This window comes from Pseudopipra pipra, chromosome 7 (genome assembly GCF_036250125.1).
Source record: "Pseudopipra pipra isolate bDixPip1 chromosome 7, bDixPip1.hap1, whole genome shotgun sequence".
NCBI classification, from domain to species: domain Eukaryota; kingdom Metazoa; phylum Chordata; class Aves; order Passeriformes; family Pipridae; genus Pseudopipra; species Pseudopipra pipra.
In genome coordinates this window covers 12,693,013-12,708,234 of record NC_087555.1, presented here as the reverse complement: position 1 = coordinate 12,708,234, position 15,222 = coordinate 12,693,013, and the positions used below count along the sequence as shown (strand labels likewise).

The 15,222-nt window shown below is 41.7% G+C and overlaps 1 protein-coding gene and 1 long non-coding RNA gene across 6 annotated transcripts in view; one reads left to right on the top strand and one right to left on the bottom strand.

Moving 5' to 3' along the window:
- Positions 1-15,222, bottom strand: part of PLEKHM3 (pleckstrin homology domain containing M3) — a 145,902-nt gene that overhangs the window by 56,780 nt on the left and 73,900 nt on the right. For 4 of the 5 annotated variants that reach the window (XR_010431869.1, XM_064660561.1, XM_064660559.1 and 1 more), the window contains one exon: positions 2,994-3,151. The exons of the other annotated variant lie outside the window; for it this stretch is intronic. Coding sequence is in view for 3 of the 4 variants with exons in the window: in XM_064660561.1 (XP_064516631.1) it covers positions 2,994-3,151 (158 nt within the window). In the remaining variant the exon portion in view is untranslated. The remainder of the gene's footprint in view (positions 1-2,993; positions 3,152-15,222) is intronic. 5 annotated transcript variants of the gene reach the window in all.
- On the top strand, positions 4,509-6,381 carry LOC135417044 (uncharacterized). The gene is made up of 3 exons (XR_010431877.1): positions 4,509-4,927; positions 5,575-5,735; positions 6,041-6,381. It is a non-coding gene; the product is annotated as an uncharacterized LOC135417044 (long non-coding RNA).

Sequence of the window (15,222 nt, the reverse complement as noted above, 5' to 3'; positions counted from 1 at the left end):
ACCCGCTAATTAAATGAACTGATTGTGTTTGTTTTGGAACCGTTTGCCAACAAAGGAATGTGTCACACTGATTAGTGAGAGAAGGGTATGTAATATATGTGTATTCAAGCCCTGAGGAGTGCATAACCCAGGTATTCACTCTGTTTGCCCAAGGACTGACAAAAATGACTCAAGCAAATAACCAGACCAAAGAGAAACTCCAGCCCTCAAGAGGGGCCCTCTTTTTCTCTCAGCTGCATCTATCTAAAGAAGACCCATCCTTCATAAATTCCTACTGAAGACTGATCCAGAAACTCCTGAGAATATTTTGGAGAGAAACAGTCTCTTCACCTCAAAGCAGAAGAGATTATGAAGATGAAAAGTTAACAGCCAGCTGAGAACCACCTTGGAATTGCACTGACCACTCTGACAACTGTCACTCTTCTCTCTAAAGAGCAGGAAAGGTCAGGGAGGTAGCCAGAAAAACAAATGCCACCTCAACACAGACATACACACACATTCTCCATACAAGCAGGCTTCACTTTTCAAATATTCAGCAAAGAGCTGAAGTCTGCAAAATCTGTCACGCACCCACTTTTGAATATTTCTAACCCTACAGCCCAGTTTGCTGGTAGAGTTAATAGCATGCTCAAAAGTGAACAAGCATCATTTAAAAGCAAGGAAAAACTGCCTTCAGAGCTCAACTGCTCTTCCCTCCTTAACTCAGCAGCTTCAGCTGGGGTACTTTGGCAGTCTAGTATTGAGCACAAAATGTGAATACTGTGCTGTAGACAGCAATTCCAGAAAACCAGGATGCAGAAAGGGAATTGTAGTCAATTCTCACTGTACATTCAGGACTCAGAGTAGTACAACTAAATTACAAATCTGAGCTGTTTACTCAGAGCTGTGTATGACACTTAATTGGCAAGGAAAGCTGAACACGTCACCAGAATTTTCAGGTATAATTGCAAGTCTTCACATGAACCTTTTGCAGCTTGCCATTCCATCTGCCACAGGTTACTCTGTACATTACCTGTTTCTAATTAGCCTCCTCACCCTACACCTGTCTTAGGTCAGCACACCTACCTCAGAAACCTCCCTCATCTTCAAGAGACAGAAGCAAACACAAACCCCCTCTACCTGGCATTCTCCCTCACTGCTTTGGAGCTGATGCAGCTGCACAGTAAAACATACAAACTCCTCTGTTGGCATAACTTGTCTCCAGAGCAAAAATATGGAACAGAAATAATCTGCTTAGTTTCACATAGTACACGTGCACACACGAGTAGTAATGAGATAAGAAAACTAACGAGGAAGGCAAATGGAAAATGCTGGGGAAAAAAACAAGGTCTAGTGATAAGGAGTACAAAAGGAGTAGGCAGGATGATCTCTGACAAAATCAGAAAAAGAAATATTGGAAAACCTGTCATGCTGATTGTGTTTTAATTAAAATCATTAACAAAGGCTGCTGTCTTTGGCATGACATGAACCACAACTTCACATTTGTGAAACATGAACAAAAGTCCTTTCTGGTTTCTAATTCACATAAAAGCCGGAACTAGAGCAGCTTCTGTTGGCTTGAACTGCTGACAAATACTATTTGATTCCAGAAGGTTTTAAACTCTGTAATTGCAAGGTATGTCTGATCTCAGCTGAAGGGCAGGACCCAATAATTTTTTTGGGAACAAAAATCCCCCAGACAAATCAAATTCTAAAGTAAACCTGTCTTCCCAAATGTTCTTACACATTCTCATCAATCTTTTGGGAATATTTTCAATCGCCTTTTATACAGTCTCAACAGACATCTTATGTTTTATGCTATCTTAGTCTCTTTCTTTTTAACTCAGCCTATCTTGCACCCTAGATACATTCTTTCTTAAAATTGTTTATAGAGCTCAGCTGCACACCTTGTCTAGCTTATGTCCACTGCTTTGTCAGTGCATTCTTTAGAATAAGACTCTGGAAATAAAATGGGCAAACAGTCTTTGAAACTCAGATTAGACTGAAAAATCCTTGAAGAGTAGTTATTGGTTACTTGTAATTTAACATCTTTGCACACACAGGGGAATCAGATTCTTAATAAGCCCTTTTAACAGGTTGGTCCTGATTGTTTCCAATTTTCAATTGGAAAAAATGTTTTCAATCTTTTTTCCCTTCAAATGAACTCTTTGGAGAAAAAGACTGTATTTGAAACAGCCAAAGAGTACTTATCTGTGGAGGAATGCTGTGCTGTCAGATACACTGTCTTTCTGTTAAGGGTGAAAAACCCCATCTCTTTTATTCAAAATCCAAGACACTATTGGAAAAGAGTAGTAACATTGCTGTTTCCAAGTCTATTCTGGTTTCCTGCATCTTGCTTTTAGGTTTTTCATGTGACTCTTGTCCCTGACCTGGCATCCAGCACTCTACATAATGTGAAATAAAGGTTCTTCTGTATAGTTTAGGACTGGCATACAGTTATACTTACTTTGTAGCCACCTGAGAATAGCAATGTCATTAAAAAAAAATTAAATCTTGCATACACAGGCACAGAGGAGTAAGCACACGGAGAGAGCAGAGCATTAGCCATAACATTTCATGGGGGAAACACTTCAGAACAGATGGTGATCATTTTACAATGGACAATCCCAGTACATTATGGGCCCAGTGATACCAGAGACCAGAAAGATGTCTGTGATCACTCCAGAGAAGCCATTTGGCTTTTCAGGACACTCTGCAAACTCAGAAGACTTTTGGATAAATCATGCTGTGTGATGCTACTGGGGACTCTTTCCTTTTTGAAGAGCTGTTCTCTGAGACCTACAGGGCCTTGGGAAGCAGCTCTTCTCATTTATTTCCAGGTCTGCTCAAGGTGGCCTCCCTGGACCAGTGATCTGCTGCACCTGCTCAGGAATGTGCACCAGTGGAATCCAGTCCCTAGTTATCTACGTATGAGGTCAGGAGGCCGGGAATCCGCAAGGGTATGATGCGTAAAGTGAATCAAGTGTATGACTGACACCACTGCAGTAGAGTACCTGCTTGTAGAAATGTCCTCAAAGGGGTAAAGGATTTCTCCATTGTTGCAAATCTCACAGATGAAACCCTTTTGGCTACAAAGGCTGCAGCTGTACACATGAGAGGTGGCAAACTTGATCACCTTCCCCAAGAAAGGAGCCAGCTTTCCTTCAATAACCTGGAATGAGAAGACAGTATTGAATGAACCCCCCAAAAATTACTAGAATGCCCTGAAGGACTGAGACAATATTTATTATTATGGAAATTATAGGTGATGCTGGCAAAAACAATAGGAAAGTTACTTCCCAACAATTATAGCTCCATGAAATCACAAGTGATAATAGTAGCCAATGAACCAGCAATGATCTGAACATGAAAACTAATTTACAATCTCTTTTGAAGTCTCTACATGGCAATAACATAAAATATTAGTACTCATTTTAAGTACAACAACAGATTCATATAATAAGGCACAAAGAAGTAAATAGGAAAAGAGTTTAAGGCTTCCCCATTATCTCTAACTGACAGATATGAGCATACTGCCTTACATTTACCATTTGCACTTCTTTTATTTTTTATGCACAGATGGCAGTTTTGTCTTTGTTTCTTTTCCTCCAAAGCACAAGTTTTTTGCATATATTTTGTGAACGGAACCCTGGCTTTCCTCCTTTAGTAGGACTGTGTTTCCCTTTGAAAATCATTCAAATACAATATTCTGTTCCTTGCCAAAAGGAATAAATTCTCAGTTAAAGTCTTGAAGAGGAAGTGGGGTTTTTTCCCTTCAGTGTCCAGCTCAAATCGAGAAGTCCTTCACTGCCAGACAATCCTGGCTAGACCATTAGAAGTGATTAGCACTCCCCGTGTTGGTGTGAAAAAAACCAGCCAAGCCATATAGATTAAACTGCTAGCCACAACACTCATCTAAATTTGTGACTTGGTGACAATGCCTCAATAAGGGGTGCTATTCAGGCAAAATACTTTCCATTCAGATCAAACTTCTAGAGACTTTAAGGAATTCTGCAGTTATAGGGAATAATGAACATGGAATAAGGCCCTAAGTGTATATTCTTCTCTCCTGGGCTTCCTGTGGTCTGAATGGCAGCTTGCCAGATTAGTGATAGAAATGTGTCACTAGATTTGACAGCAAACTCCCGTAAAAAGGAAAAAGAATGCACTAATTGCTGACTGAAGACTTGCACAAGGCTGTGCCTTGAAACCTAAGAGAGGGGAGATTTACACTTAAATATGTGCCAGATTCAGTGCAGGCACCCCTTCCCTAAATATGGTAACACACCACGTGTAATTTGGATTTAGTGTAAACAAATCTAGAGAAAGCACAGAGATCAAGGCAGAGAAGAACAACAGAGTTTGGAAGCAAATGTACGATAGAAAGGAAATAAATCTGTGTTCCAGGAAAACTCCCTGCCCGCTACATAAGATAGTCACTGCTAAAGAGTACACCTGGAAAAGGAGGTGCACAGGTAGCACTGGTGTTGATGGTATTGAATGGCACTGGCTGAAATGTGCCCCCTCTTTGCCTTTAGCTCCAGCCTGCTAACAACACCTGCAACAACAGGAAGCAGCAATGTTATTGCTAGTAGTGCAGATAGGACATCTGCTCATGTCAGAGGAAAAATGACGTTCCTATTGCATCCTGGTATAGGAAGATCCCCTTCGACCACAATATAAACAATGCAGAGAAGCTGCTGCATGAAATATGAAAGTGAAGCCATAGTTCAAGGCAGTGGTATTACTAACCTTCTAACAGATGGTCAGAAGCTAATTTAGCTCGTCTATGCTGGGTTTTGTTTTTCATTTTGAAGGAAGAAATTTTTTGCTTGCAGACTCCTGAATTAGAGAGGGTCTGAAAGCCAAACAAGTTGGGAGCAGGGGAAAGACACAAAAGCTGCCAGTATTCAATAAACAGGAAGAAAGAAACAGTGAAGCCACACAGGTAATGACACTGCTATAGTCACCCTCCAAAAATCCATTTAGCACTAACAGATGAAATACTCATACAAAGATAAATAAGTCACAATACATGCATATTTTCCAAAGAATTTTCATGCTATAGCAGCCACCTCAGGCCACAAGTGCTCAGCTTAAAATGCCAGACTGAAGACACAGCTGCAAACAAACTCTCTAAGTCTGTACTAATGTCACTGTCAGCAAAGATTTAAAAGTCACTGAACTGAAATAACATTTTATATAATGTAATAAACAAAATTAACATGATCTATTCCTTCCTAACCACCGTGGGTGAATTTAAGACTGTGTGAGGCACAAAAGGTTTCCTATACTGAAGAGTTCACAACCCAAGCAAGATATATTGAGTGGACAGCTGCCCTTGAAGAGCTGGTGTTATTTGCCCCTGGTTATTTATTTGTATGGCTTGTCATAGCACTCTAGTGGGTGGGCTTGTAACTCTGGCCACTGCAGACATACAATGAAGATGATACCTTCAAAGAGCTGTGCATGCCAATTTTGCAATGTGAATTACAGGCTATTTTACTGTATTATAGAAGGAAGACAATGTAGCATCAAACCAATGTTATCACTGTTTTTAGCATCTGTAAATTTTGTGCTATTTTGTTTCATCAGAGACCTCAAGGCTGTGCACAGGATATGACTTTTCCTTGCAGCCTTCTTTCATTCGTGTTTGCAGCTAATAAGGATAAAATCCTCATCTCCATTGACCCTGGGAAAGCAGAAAGGAATCTACTTGCTGTCCCCAGTAGGAGTTTCATGGTAACAGTTCCACAGTGAGTGTTCTCTGGCTTGGGAAAAGGAGCATAGGGCATGTAATTAAAGCTGTCAAAACTTCTCCTGTGACAGCCAGGGGCCCAGGGTCAGTCAGTTTAGACATCCCAGAACCACAATGGAAGACCCTCAGGATGTTCTCCCAGTCAATGCTACATTCTGATTTTAAGTTTCAAGGAAACTTAAAAGAACAGAAGAGTGTTAATCAAATGTTATTATCCAGATATCATGGAAATTATCAGAGGAAAAAAAAGACCTCAAGAGGCCATCTTGGCAGAGCCAGTAATATTTATGTCATTCTTTACAGCTGTACCTGTTACTAAGGCCTTTCAGTGACCGAGATTTCACAGCCCCCATGCAGTCTAATCCAGCATACGTCTGTTCTCACTGCTGGAGTCACTCCTAAGCTTTGACCTGAACCTTTCCTAAGGACATTTCAGTTTACAAAATAAACTTACAAAATAAGTTTACAAAATAGAGAAACTGTGAAATCACACACTATGAGCTGCAGAAGAATACATCACATTTCAGAAGAAATGTGGTAATTTAGGACAAAACTAAGTTAAGAGTATGCCAGAGAAAAAGAAACCAAAAATTTCACCATTGACTTATCCCAGTAATATAATACAGCCTCAGCATGCATCTAACAAAGGCTTAAAAATATATTCCTGTCTCTCAAAAAAAAGGCATGAAGCTTAAAACAAATTAAAATTTTGCTGAGTTCAGATTCTCTTCTACTACAGCACATATGAAGAGCAAGGTCTGTTTTCTAATCCAAAGTCTTTGTAGTGCAAGCAATTGTTTTGTTGTCAAAAATTAAGGATGAGGGGTGATTAATGATGGCATCCTAGTCATCAATTGATGAAGGGTACAATGCAGCTTTCTCTTCCTAAACTGATCAAGGAACACATCCCAACATAATTTTGGACACAGAGTCATGTTCCTACAGTTAGCTTATCACTGCTGCACCTGGAATATATTGGGGTGCACTACTTGGTGACAACAAAAGGAAAACAGTTGTGTCCAGAGGTCCAAAGCAAGCTGTGTCTCTTAATAGTCCCAGTGTTCAGATCAGAATCACTGTCCATCTCTCTGTATCTGGAAAAACACTTCTCTGAGCTACCACAGGACAGAAAGCCACGGCTTTGCACGCTGCAGCTCCTAACTGTGTGTCTCATGTTAAGAACTGTATAAAAATACACACCCACATGTACATACATAAAAGCCAGGCCCTGCCCTCAAAGCACTTACAATTTAAACCATAAAACAAACACTGCTTTTTACAGTAACTGCCACATATCCCCCACCTTAAATGGGACAAACTGTGTTTTGGAGGAGCCTCCCGCACCGGCTCCCTGCCCACACTGCAGAGAGCATCTATGTCCTGGGCTGCCAGGGAAGGGAGGGGAGAAACTAGGAAATCCAGCAGCAGCAGCCACCTGCCCCACTGCCCAGCCTCCTGCACCTGGCTTGGGAAAGCTGAAGTTGTATTGAAGAGCAAGAGGGAAAGGCAGACTTGTCTGCAGCACTGGGAGAAACTAAAGGAGTATTTGAAGTAAAGTATCTGAACACATGCCAAAGGGGTGTTGGGACAATTATTTTACATGCTTTCTAGAACAGAGGCTTTTCATACAAGTCAAAGTTATGAATAAAGGTAAATCAAACTTTCTTCTCAGTATATCTTTGTGCTACTGTTGAGTTGGGGAGTGGTATAACTCCAAAGAAACAATTATGCTCTGAATGAGCGAGGTGTGGGGGAGGAAATACAGGAACTGCTGAACACCAGAGGACAAGCCAGTGTTAGCAAAGGCTGCAAGAGGCTTGTGCAGTGGGAAGACAGGACACACATGCACTGGGTTATGTTTTTCCTGATCCAGCAGGAAGACGGAGAAGCTAAAAGGAAGGAGCAGGGGCTAGGGTACAAATTGAAATCCCTTTGATACATGATATTAATATGATTATGAGGGCAATGTGTGATCAGTCAAAGTTTAACTACTTGTCAGGAGGGCTGCTGTCCTCCAGAAGTTTTGTGATCCTTCTATTTGAAGTTACTCATAGTTCCCTTGCTCTATCAAGGAGATGTTTTCAGAAACAAGTGGGCAGCCATCTTACTCCAGAGAATAAGAACTGGAAAGGCCATAGACCTCCAAGCCAGAGAAATCCTCCTCAGTGGCCCACTATGCACAAAACACTATGCACAAAACAGGGCCATTATTCACAGACAAATTCCAGAAGCAGCAGGTGTTGCCCTGGGGACTCTCACTAGTATCCCTGTGTCCTACCTTCACAACACATTTCTGAGCCCATGACACTGCCCAGCACTGGAGGAGAGGCAGTCCCCTCATCTCCAACACATACTGAGGTACAGCTCTGTCCTGACTCCATCTCTCATCTCAGCTCTCCAGGCCAAGCACAATGCTGATCGAAGTCCACCTCTGAAGGCCTCCACTTCCCAGCCCTTGCCTTGCCACTGTGCAGCACAAACCCCCAGCCCATTACACACAGCAGAGAAGTCAAGTCACTTTGTCTTTTCTTTACAGTCAACAAGGACTCCTTGTATGAGAACCTACTTACCAGCACGAAGGAGGGTTGCACAAACCAGTCCCACGGGAGAGCAATATAGTGAACATGGTGTTGCAACATATGTTTTCATATTAAAAACCAAACTAGAAAAGTGGCCAAGGGAACAGTGGCAGAACTTCTCAAGTCTGTTGAGAGTTTTAACCCAGAAAGATGGTAACCTAAACTAAAGGCTTGTAATAGCTTTCTGTTTGGAAAACAGAGCAAGATCAAAAACCAGGCATGAAAAAACCTTATTACAGAATTAGTTAGAGTTTGTTCCAGTCCCTGACAGTTGTTCAAATTAGAAAGACATTAATAGAAGCCTCTGACTGTGTCTAACTGAAAAGCAATCAAATATTGATTAGACAAGGTAAGCACAGAAGTCCCCTGCAAACTTACACTGTGTCATTTCCAAAGAGAGAATATCACAACTTTAGGGGGAACTAGAGGAGAGATGTGTAGAAAAAGAAGGACAAACTAGTTAGCTGTAACCCACTCTTACTTCGATTAACACCTCCATAGCCTTCTGCCCACCTATTAGATCAGGTCCACAGAAATACCCAACCTCTGCATCATGGCCACATAAATCAATACTGAAATCTATCAGATGTGATGAACTTTCTGGACAGGAGAGAAAAAACAGTACAGTTTTCAGACATTTCTCAGGGCAGTGAGTGTTTGTTTTGAGGGCAGGGCTCCTGCCAGCAATGCTAGCTAAGATGCAAAAGGTAATGAGTAAGATCTCCATCCCTGCAGGAGTCTATGTTGTGAATTTGAGTGAGAATCATCAAATCTCCTACCCTGTCTGTGCATTTTTACCAACTTCTAAAAGTGCAGTAGATGTTTACGTAGCATGGAGATCATAAATGCCTTTGATCACCTACATCAGGGCTGTCAAGACAGACAGTAAAGGGAATATGGCTTGTTGAGCTTTTGGATACACTGTTCTGCTCAATGTGAGAAACCCCCAAGGTTAAGAAGTCTAAATTCTGAACAGTGTCACAGTATGTTAAAACCACATAAACGGTTTCTCAATTAAAATAACTTTTGGATTAAATTTGCTAGTCTGAGTAATTTGTACCATATAATGAATGTACAATCTGACACAGTTTTAAAAAAAATCCTTATATTAAGATCCAAGAATCAACAGATGAAGGATATTTTAACAGAAGCTATACAGAATCTAAGAAAAAGAAGATAAATCTACACACATCTGTGGGTAGATATTCTGCCAGCTACGGCACAAGGGCCAGTCAACAACCATAGGCATCATGTAACAGTGTGTCTAGGAACACTGTCATTTCACTGTGGCTACATGATCAGAGAATAAACACTGAGAGGGGAACTAGAAATGTCCCTGACGCTTCTGAATCCTTAGACTGAGACCTGTACTTTCCTCATGTATCAGAAGCACTGTAGGAAACCCCAGTTATTATCCTCATAAAAGAGCACCTGCTCCTACTGCTCTGCTTAAGAGCCTGGCTGCCAGCGTTAAGTATTCCAGGTAAAGTGGTGAAAATACTGTAAAACTCAGGTTTTGTATCACTGCCACTGTGAGACAAGCTAAATTTGCCAAATGGCTTTGTGACCCCACCCTTGTAAATCAGCTTGTTAATCATTATCGTCATAGGGGCGATAAAGTTGTTTTATGAGCCAACACTGAAGCAGTAACATTAACTACTTATGCAGGGGCTGGTGTATTTCTCTGCAGATAACATTTATTAGAAGGCACTCTCTTTAAAGACACAGGTTTGCCTCATAACCTTCTTTTGAAGCACTAAGCAATCTGTTCCTCTTATTCCTCCAGTCTGGTTTACATGTCAGACACAAGTGACGCCTGGAGGGGATGGGTTAAGTGATATGAAATCCCTAAAACACCTTGAACTACAGGTTCAAATCTCAACTAGATTGGCCCGGCCTCTCCTTCTGACAGAACAAAATTTATGATTATTTCTCAAGGCCAGACGTACACTTGGCTCTATCTGAGAGGCAGACACAGACAGAATTTGCCAGGAGGCACTGACGCAATGCCGAAGAGACATGAAAAGGCCAAGACGCACTGAGAAAATAGAAGGGGTGGTAGACATGAAACTCATTCACCATCCCCAATTATGTACATTGAAGAGATAGAAAGTACTTTAATTATCAGGAATAATGTCACAAGCACGTCTGGCAGAAGGAAGCTATCTGAAGAAGCAGTCAACAATCATGCACAGCTTTCCATCATCCTCTAAAGACAAGGCTTCTGCCTCCTCTCAGTTGTTTTCTTTCTACCTGTCCAGAAACAGCTAGTCTGAATCAGGCCTTTTGCTAACAAGTTCAGAAGTAAGCTCCAGGTTCGCCTAGATTTCAGAGCACCACAGAAAATATGCTTCCTGGATTGAATGAAATGGCAAATAAAATATCCTGAACAGATCGTCTTGGATTCACTACTTGGATGCTCACTACCCTCCAAATTCCACTAGTGGAAGCTTTGTGGAGGAGGACTACATGTTTCATAATCTTTCTTCACCTCCAAGACAGATAAGAAATATGTTTTTGAAGGAACTACCAATGACCTAAGAAAATAGGGCTAGAAAAAACACCTTTAGAAACCTCCAGTTTGTTCCTCACCCTGCAGCACAACCAACTGAGAAACGACTGTCTGACTTGCTTTAAAACCTCTCACCACAGAGATCCTACAACAGTCCAGTGCTCAGAACAACTGGAAAGTTGTTCCTAATGCCTACCTTAGATCTCTTTTGCTGCAGTCAGCTATCTTTGTTTTACACTCAACTTCCTATCCTTACATTGCATCACCTGTTTCAGAAACCATTTTCTGACAAATTCTCTTCTCTGTCACAGGTGATCTGTGTCACAAGCCAGAAAGAGCAAAACCAGGTTGGGGTGCAGGAAACATACAACGATTGCCTTTACCTATTTGTTCACTGGAGAACAAGCAGGTATTTTTTGCATTCATTAAACGTGGAAATTGGGCACTGAAGTGCAAAGGGTAAATGGAATCTCTGCCCCATGACAGATTTCAGCGGGGTCAGGATTTCTGTGATGAAAACAGACTTGGAGGTGAGCATGCTACAATATGCTTAGCTAAGGATAATGCAAGTTGCAGAGAAAATAAAGGGAAAACATTCCCTGGCTGGGAAGTTCCTAGTCATTTATATCTAGGGAACAGACAATGCCTGTGGACTGCTAATTTCCTTGAGGATTTTTCTCTTCCGTTGGCCAGATTCTTAACACCATGAATACTTGTTATGATTTCAATGCACAATTAATCTTTAGTTCAGAGGAAAGGGAAATGGAAGAAGGAAGGATGATCATGAGGTAAAAGTCCCAGGGAGGCAGATATCAGATCTCAGGTCTGCCCCATCTTTTGAGCAGTATACTGGTCTGCTCAGCTTTCCTTGCTCCATTTTGACTCCCAGTCATCCCTTTCAGATTGCCTGTCTTGTTTGTTTAAATTGCAAGTGACTTAAGGGAAGAATGTTCTCTTATTACTTGTGTGCACACACACTAGAATCAGTCCCTGCGCATTGCTGCTGTAAAACAAATTAAAAAAGAACAAAGCAGTTAACTTCATAAGAGCTCCACCTTTTGTTGTGATAGGAATGCTATGGGCCACAATCCCAGCTCCCAACATCAAGGGTGATACCAGCCCACCCTCTCCCTCCTCTTTCCTTTACACCCTTTGCAGGTCCCTGGCTGTCCCAAAGCCTGCTCAGCCTGTGCTACAGTGACAGCAGGGTGGGCAGGAGCAGGCGAGGCCAGGGACTCCCCTCACCCTCTGCTGACACCAGCACAGGGTGCTGGCTCTGACACCACTTGGCCATCACTGCCCTTGGCACAGACAAAGCAACAGCACGCAGCCTCACATTGTGCTGTGCTAACTCATCACCCACACAGGGCAGAGAACAACCCGAACGGAAACCCTGCGGATAAACACTGCAAAGAACGAAAAAACACCCACAAAACCAACCACCAAATAAATCAAACTAAAGCAGAAACGAGTGAGAGTTTGAATAAACAGAAATCAGAAGCTCCCTTTGGCTTGTTTGCACCAGGCAGTCTGCACTGACGGCAGAGCCATTTGATGTTCATGGTCCTTCCAAACTAAACCCTTGAATAAGCTGCACTTTAATTTAGTATTAAACAGATATTCCACATATTAGCGACTAACTACAATAGGTACTGGGAAGAGGAGGAAAAATAAGGTCAAGAGCAAATGCTGCTAATCTGTGACAAGCACACATTGACAGGGGGCAAGGTGAAAATGGAGTTTTACATTGGCTGGGGGAGAGGAAAAACAAAGTGGTGACAGTTCAAGTGAATTTATAGCAGGAGACAGAGAGGATGACAAGGTCCCTCCAAGCCCTCCCCCACTCTTTTCACTGAAATGAAGAAATGCCAGAAATTTCAGCAGGTCTCTGGATGCAAGCTGCCACAAGTGAGAAAGAGATGGAATTGTCTCAGTATAAACAACACACCTGGAAATCACCTGTGCCAGCTCCACAGCCAGCTCTGCAACAAGACACACTCACTGTGTTTCAGTCGTCTTTCCTCTTTCTCCTTCCCCCAAGGTTTCCAGGCAGCTACATGTCAATTTTGTCACACCCCAAGTTCTCCTAATCTTGTCGCAGGGATGAATTATAGGTTGTTTTAAGAAAAAGGTATTCAAGCAAAGGTTAAAGGCTGTTTTAATCAAACAAGGTTGAAAGAGTACCAGGAATTTGGCTGGTAGAGAACAGAAAGCACTTTACTTAGCTCAAGAACATACGTGACTCTAAATACACAAGCACGCAAGCAAATATGCATTCAGGCAGAGAGTATATATATATATACACTCTTTTTTTTAAAGATTAGGCAGGCAATTGCATGCAGAGATATTAACTAACTCTACATGCCCACTGAGCAAGATGTTATTTCATGAGAGATACCACAAAATTAGAAACTTTCCTGCCTTGCATAGGACTGGATCAGAGCACTTTGAGGAGTCCTCTGAAGGATTTTAGAATGAGAAAGTAACATACCAAGAAAATGGCTACAGTTACTCTGAAAAAAACCTCTGTGAGTACTAAGTATATTTTAAAAAATTCTAAAAAAAATTTTCTTCTCTCATCCAAGCAGGTAGCCCTGAGACAGTATTTTGCTTCTTGGGAAATTTGATTCCTTGGGATGTTATCCCTTAATATATATTCAGCTGCCTCTCCTGAATCATCATTTTATGTGAAGTATAGCAACGAGTTCAGAACTCAATCTTTCACACTGCTAACCTTCAGCTCCAGTACTGGACCTTTCATTCTGCACAGCAAAAATAATAACAAAAGAAACCTGTTTAGCACAAAGCACTAGAAAAGTGCTAAGGTATATTGCTACTGCTTCTTCTAGGGGCTGAAAAAATTAAAACATCTCTGGAGATCTCAACTCAAAAGCTCCTACGAACCACTGGCACCACTACTGGGTTGTTTTAAACAGAGTTTCATTCTAAAAAATCACACTTACCTCAAGTGGCCCAGATTACATATGCACATGGAAAAGCACCACATGTATTTAATTTGAAAATTTTGGTTTCAAGAAGCGCAACAACCAGTCCTGCTATTAAAAATACCTACTAACAATCTTGCTAGATCTCTAGACTTTGCCTGCAATACTTAAACACACACCTAACTCAGATGAACTTGTCCTCCTGGCTGTCACTTGCCAAAGTACCCACGACCATCTCTTCACCCCTGGCTGGCTCTGCATGCTCTCTGCCTGACCATGAGCCATTCTGAATGACAGCAACTTCCTTCCCCAGCAGAGCTGAGGTAAAAAGGAAACACCAGTAAGATCATTGCCATTGCCACTAATTGTAACCAGAGCCATCAGCACTTTGGGGAATTACACACACATGGAGTATCAGCGAACCTGAAGTTTCCTGTTCTGTTGAAAGGTAGCTCAGTGTTAGCAAACTCCAGGAAGTGACAGAAATAATTGAAGTGTAATGTGCTCTGGGATGACCCTGTCTGACAGGGAGGGTGGACCACATGACCTTCTGTGGCCTCTTCCAACCTCACCCATTCTGTGGTAAAGGAGCCATAGCCACAGGAAAGTAGACAAGCTGTTTAACTGCTGCTTTGCTATCAGATCTTTTTAATATTTATGAAGATATATATTGGGGGTTTTCCTATCCTGGAACTATTTTCATATTCTTCTGCTAATATAGTTACTACTGATAATCAGGCACAGGTGATAAAGCTGGGACATAAGAATGGCTTTCAGCATTATGTCATGGTCCAAGATGCATCTTTATATAGTTCCTGTACAGAATTATCTGGTATTATTATGCTGGTAGTAACACACCGCAGGACTTGCATCTCTGTCACACACGCTGTGTCAACACTTGCTTGGCAGGCTGGGGATGTAAATCAATGTTCTTACAACAGTGCTGAACTCTGAACTGTGGAAGCTATGGCACAGATGTGTCTGGCATTTTGCTGCCCTTGTTGAGCACAGTGAATTCCCACAGAGAACTGCGACAGACAAATCTTCAGTCATCTCAGCACAGTCAGGCCTGCCAAGAACCTAATTCTTCTTCTCATTTGTCACCTCCTGCCCCTCAAGCAAAAAAAGGCTTGCCTAAAATTAAAAGGATCTGCTGGTACAGCTACATGGGTAAACCTCTACGGTAAATACAAGTTTAAGCTGGTACAGCTTATATTGGATTACCAAATGAAACAAATGACAGCATCGGACCTTCCCATTGATATAACTGAATTTACACTAATGCTTTTACAGGCACAGCTACATCCACTAAGAGCAGGGGCGTGTTTGTCATGTACCTAACCCTGTAACACTTCTAAAGCTAGAGCAAGCCCAAAGTATGTTAGCCAAACCCCATTTTTTTCAATCAGTACAGCCACATGCACTCTACTGGCTTTCACCAGCACAAGC